Raw genomic sequence first — 5,582 nt, 5'->3', positions numbered from 1 at the left:
TCGGAACAAAGCCCGGTTATTATAGTTGGTTTGATCACTCTAGTACGCGTCACCACAAACTAGGGGGAAAAATGACCAACAAGACGACTCCTGTTCTCCTCAAAGCGCTGCTGGAGCTATATGAAGCCCACTCTTCAAAGGTTGTCCGGGGAAACACTAAAAGAGCAAATTTCAGGTGAGTCAAAGGAATTTTAAAACCAAGGTTTGCCCAGGTGGGTGTTTGAGTAACGGGCATTTGCAGTTGCGCTTGTTTTATTGGTCACAGGATAATTCAAATATAGTTTAATCTTGTACATTTTTTTTTTTTTTTACGAATGGTAGGTTTAATTTGTAGTATATGAAAAAAGTAAGTAAACCAACGCTTAAGATGCACATTTAACAGATATGGCCCTCTTGCTTTTCTGATACTACATACAATGAATGTTAGCATACATGTTTGGCATTGCCTTTGGGGAAAAATACTGTGTTGATGGCCATACATTAAAATATTGTGGGATTTTTATATAATAGCATAGTGATTGAACAGATGATTAAAGAGCTCACAAATATGATTTCCTCTCCTCAGGATCTTGGGTTCTTCTGGGATCCTGGAAGCAAGAAGGGCAAGCCTCCAGTTCTCCCCTAGCACCTGTGTAAGCACGCCAAGCAGAAGCTTCATTAACCTGGCAGCTCCCATCAGTAACCGCAGGATGGAGTACACTGAGTGTCGGACGTTGGGGTGAGTGCCCCCTTGCAAAAGGACTAAAATAATTATGTGAAATGTAAACAAAATAACAGATAATGGCTTATTTGAAGAAATGCTAAAAACTTGAGTCTTGTCTGAGTACCTTTTACTATGTACAATGAGTTTTAAAGTGAACAGTGTTTTTGGGGTCATATTTCAGGCAGAGTTGATGAGCGTTAGTTTAATCCTCTTATCTTGTATAGCAGTCTACAGAATTTCTTTGGGTTCTGGATAAACCTGAAAAAATGGATGCAGAGGATAGAAACTGAAGTGTTTCTGGTTTTATGTGACTGTGTGTTCAGGTATACTCCAGAGCAGATGTACAGTGTGGTGGCCAGTGTGGACCAGTATCAGCACTTTGTTCCCTGGTGCAAGAAGTCTCGGGTCATGAGGGGGCGAAACGGTGGCCTCCTGGCAGAGCTAGAAATCGGTTTCCCCCCTCTTGTCGAGCGATACATCTCTGAGGTCACTATTGTTCCAAACTACCAAGTCAGGGTAAGTATCTGGTCTCTTACTTTTTAATCAACACCTACCGAAACACACATATAAAAACATTTATGACATGTATGACATGTGGAAAGCTCTTTTTACTGTAGGCCACCAGTTAAGATGAAACGAATCACCATTTCATGATGGAAGGAAAATATGACTGTCTTAATGCCATCATTACATTAAAGTATACATGTTTTTTACAGATCTGGGGGTTTAATATTAGACTTGTTCGACTATCACTTAACAAAAATGTGCTTTTGCATAAAATTATTTGTAAAACTTTCATTATTAATCGGTATATTCCACATTTTGCACAGCACTGTAGACAGTTTCTATCGGCATAATGCTTTATTTGTGATTTTTATGAGTTTGATGCCTTGTTGCAATCTTTGATGAAGAATCAACTGTTTTCAAACAGGCTGTATGTACTGATGGATCTCTCTTCAGCCATCTTGAAACAATATGGAGGTTTTCCCCTGGAGACGGAAACGCAGCAGACTCGTGCAAAGTGGAATTCTATGTAAGTGTTTGTGGTACACTTAATATTTGACACTGGAAGCCATCTGGTTGTGCAGCAGTACACTGGCATAAAACTACACTGACAGTGACCTTTTGCATTAATGATTAACCCTTGGATGCACAACCTACCAATACCTACACTCTTCCACGGTTGGGGTCAAAAATGACCCCAAATAGAAACAATGCATTTTGCTATAAACTCTGTTGTTCTTCAAAATCTTTAAAACAAAGATTTGTAATATTTTCATATTTGGGTTATTCCTCATAAAACATGATTGTGACATGAGGCCCTTTGCATTTTTATTTATTTTTTCATTAATTTTAAGAAATTGCTGTTTTTGTATCCTTGTATCACTTTTGTATGCTTGCTCTGCATATACTGCAGAAGCTGGGTCTTTCCTCTGAAAGGCACAAGTTGTTCATCCACTGTAACGCAATCCCTGAGGATGAATTTCTGCCTGCAGTTGACCAGGAACAGGCCCCATATGTAGCGGAAAACTGCCATGTGGTTTGTTTTCAGTCTGTAGGCTCTGGTCCTCTTGTCATCAAAGTGCAAGAAACGGCGAATATGTTCAAAACTTTGAATTGACATAGTGGCCTTGTACAATGGGTTATGCAGATGACTCCCAAAAAACACACCGACTGGTACATCCCAGTTCTTCTCACTTCCTGCAAGAATGGTCAATCAAATGAAGGCCAGGAGCTTAAGTTTGATTACATTTTTCCACTCTTTTCCCTGTTTGTGGCTTCTCTTCATGCCTCCATGTTTGTGTATGACAGCACCTCTTCTATTAAATTATCAAACATGAACATCTTCCATGCATCTATTGGGGAGACAGTACTAAACCCAGGTGCAAGCCCTGGCCGACTAATTCAGAATATTGTGGGGGGTCATTTTTCACCCCACGTGTGCATCTAAGGGTTAAAGGAATTGCAAAATTAGATAACATACTTGGCTGAGACTAATTTCTTGTTGTAAGTTCTTGTACGGCTCTCAAGTGGATTATCAGCAAAGAGGAAGTATTGCGTAAAACCCTATTATCGTCTAAATTTAGTCTTGAGTATCACACCGGTGTCCCTTGAGGCCTGAAATAGCCATCAGAGAACAGTGTTAAGGAGCTGCTAACAGGAGCACAGATTATCTGATTACCAACTTTAAAACGCCTCTGCTAAAGATGTGCTTGATTTCTATTTTTAGTTTGATCTTCTTTCTTTTAAGTAAGTCTCACAGAAGAGCATCTCCTCAGCAGTTTCCTAACAAACCTGTCCCCATTCTGCAGGTATCATTTGAGTTCAAGTCTCTTCTGCACTCTCAGCTGGCCAGCGTCTTCTTCGATGAAGTGGTTAAGCAGATGGTTAGTGCCTTTGAGTCACGGGCAGCAAAACTTTACACAAACCAGGAGGAGGTACCGCTGAGGAGGCGGTCGGCATGAGGCGACACCTTTGACCTTTCATCCATCCAGGTGCTTTTGGAGCCCCACCAGCCCACTGTTTTACCTGTTATTGACACTTACACAGGAGACTGGATCTTCTCTTTGCACCCATAGTATATTTTTGAATTAACATGCACAAGGAATACACCTAAAGCTATTTATTTGTAAAGCACAAGCTGATTTCTTTACCTTGCCCTGCATTTATTTATTTTTGTGGATTCAAATAAAGTTATAGTTTTAAGGCTCATGTGGACACTTTGAAAATTTTTAGTTAATGTTCTGAAAAGTGACTTCTACTGAAAGCTCAAATGTGGTTGAAGACCTCGTCCTGTGCAGTATTTATCAGTGGAATTAAAATGTCTTGTTTTTGGTAAACTCTCTGCTCTGTTTGTGTCATTTGTAGCATTTAAATTTTCTTAATGTTTCCATGTACTGAGCAACATCTGCTGCAAGAAAAGATTTCCAGTGTAGCAGACTAGTAACTGCTTACTCCTCATGTTTGGGTAAGCGTTCTGGATAAATAGCACTGTCAACCTTGATGGCTGATACTGGCAAACAAAGTGATAGCTACCAATGTCGTCCGCTGATATTGGTTATTTTGCATGATTTCTAAAACAGACGAAAAAGCGGTGCGTGGAATTTTTTTTTGCAAAGTCATATCTGGTCGTTCCTCTATGCACCTGTTTTATGAAATGGAGCTGCAAAGTGGATTTTCAGTTACCCATAACATGCGCTGGCTTTTTGATAACAAGCTGCATGTTCCTCCTCTTTAGCCCGAAGGACACTGCTTTTCCAAACTTCAGTATTTTCATTATTTTTAACACAGTTTGGACAGTTTGTCTGCTTTGTCTGTCCTTTTAATATGCTTAATTTGCATGTTTTAAAGTTGTTTTTTGTCTTTTAAACTGTACCACACTTTGAAAACCTCTTTCAGTGGAGTTAACAGATGTAGTTCTGAATCTGTGCAATAATTTCAAGTACTTGAATTTCTGTTTTGATGTGGTGCCACCTGCCGGTCAAATCCCTTCAGTGCTGATTTTTAGCCATGTAGCTCTGTGCAGAAATGTCTCCCAATTCTCTGAATCTGTTAATATTATGGTTTAACCTTGGTTGGGGAAAAGCCAATTTAACTCATATATATATACTTTGAGGATATAATTGCAATTTCAATTTTAGAAATGTTCTGAAATTGTGCAATGGTCTCTTATCCTTAAATGTCATTCTGCCTGTGGGTTTTTGTTTTATTTTTAATTTTATTTTATTTTAAACCAAAAAAAAAATTAAAGGTTTTCTTACTGAACATTTCTGTGTTATTCACTTTGATCGTGGGGAGCTACATAGCTTCCTGCTTATTCACTAACCGAGGTCCCTCCCCGTTTGCCACAGTTCAGTGACACTTTGAAACATTGTATTTATAACATCTGTCTGTCAGAAAAAAATGAGTTTTTCATGTGCAGTGGTCATTTCCTTATTTTTTTTTCTTTTTCTTATTTTAACAAAACAAAAATCTGATTACAGCACACTAGAACAGCAATGGAATTAAAAGAAAAGAAAGCCCCGCCCCCAAAGTTTTTTTTTTTTAAATGCTACAACAACCAAGGCTCATACAGCCTAGCATTTGTAAATGCAAACGTACATGCATTAAAAAACGACATTTCTTCTGAGCTTTCAGGCCTTTTCCATCATGGTAAAGAGGTAATGAAAATACTCCATTAATTCATGGTAAACCTTCAAATGAGCTACAATTGTAAATAACTTCAAGACCTTGTTAAGAAGAGCATTTGCATGATGTTCAAATGCATGATTGCATGATTGCATGATGGGGGGGCTTCCTTGTAGATCTATGCAGCAAAAGAGTCTGTCAGGCATGGATTCCCCTCAGGACAGAGCAGAGTGCATGCAGTCGAAATGTGGTGAACAATATTCATTATTGACAAACCAGCAAATTAAACCCAAACCACAAACTTTAAACACACAACTGGTGAGAGTGCAAACTCTTTTTCTTCAGGCCAATTTAAACCTCAACAACATACATATATATATACATACACATATACATATATATACATATATATATATATATATATATACATATACATATACATATACACATATATACACATACATACATACATATACACATACATATATACCCATACCAACAAACCCGTGCATGCGCACACACATGAAAATATTAGACAAGAACACCCTATCAAATCTCTACCTTTTCCCTGTACCCTGTAAAAACCATATCCTTAAACCGCTTTTTAAACTGCGCCATGCTTGGACATTGCTTCATATCTTTACTTAGTCTGTTCCACAGCTTCACTCCACACACAGAGATGCAAAAACTTTTTAATGTTGTACGGATACGAGGATGTTTTAAATTTAATTCCCCCCTCAAATTGTATCCC

General features: G+C 38.4%; 1 protein-coding gene across 1 annotated transcript; it reads left to right on the top strand.

Annotated features, from left to right (window-relative positions):
* Positions 1–4,389, top strand: LOC146671987 (coenzyme Q-binding protein COQ10 homolog, mitochondrial). Its single transcript, XM_085405263.1, has 5 exons — positions 1–175; positions 566–718; positions 1,027–1,219; positions 1,635–1,736; positions 3,016–4,389. The coding sequence occupies exons 1-5, from the start codon at positions 72–74 to the stop codon at positions 3,166–3,168; spliced, it is 705 nt and encodes a 234-aa protein (XP_085261389.1). The 5' UTR covers positions 1–71; the 3' UTR covers positions 3,169–4,389.
* The last annotated feature ends 1,193 nt before the right edge of the window (positions 4,390–5,582 follow it).

The sequence above is a fragment of the Rhamphochromis longiceps genome, linkage group LG4 (genome assembly GCF_057381845.1).
Source record: "Rhamphochromis longiceps isolate RC_006_pf linkage group LG4, R_longiceps_female_GT1.1, whole genome shotgun sequence".
NCBI classification, from domain to species: Eukaryota; Metazoa; Chordata; class Actinopteri; order Cichliformes; family Cichlidae; genus Rhamphochromis; species Rhamphochromis longiceps.
Note: the sequence above shows the minus strand (reverse complement) of the source record. Positions and strands in the feature narration are given on the sequence as shown.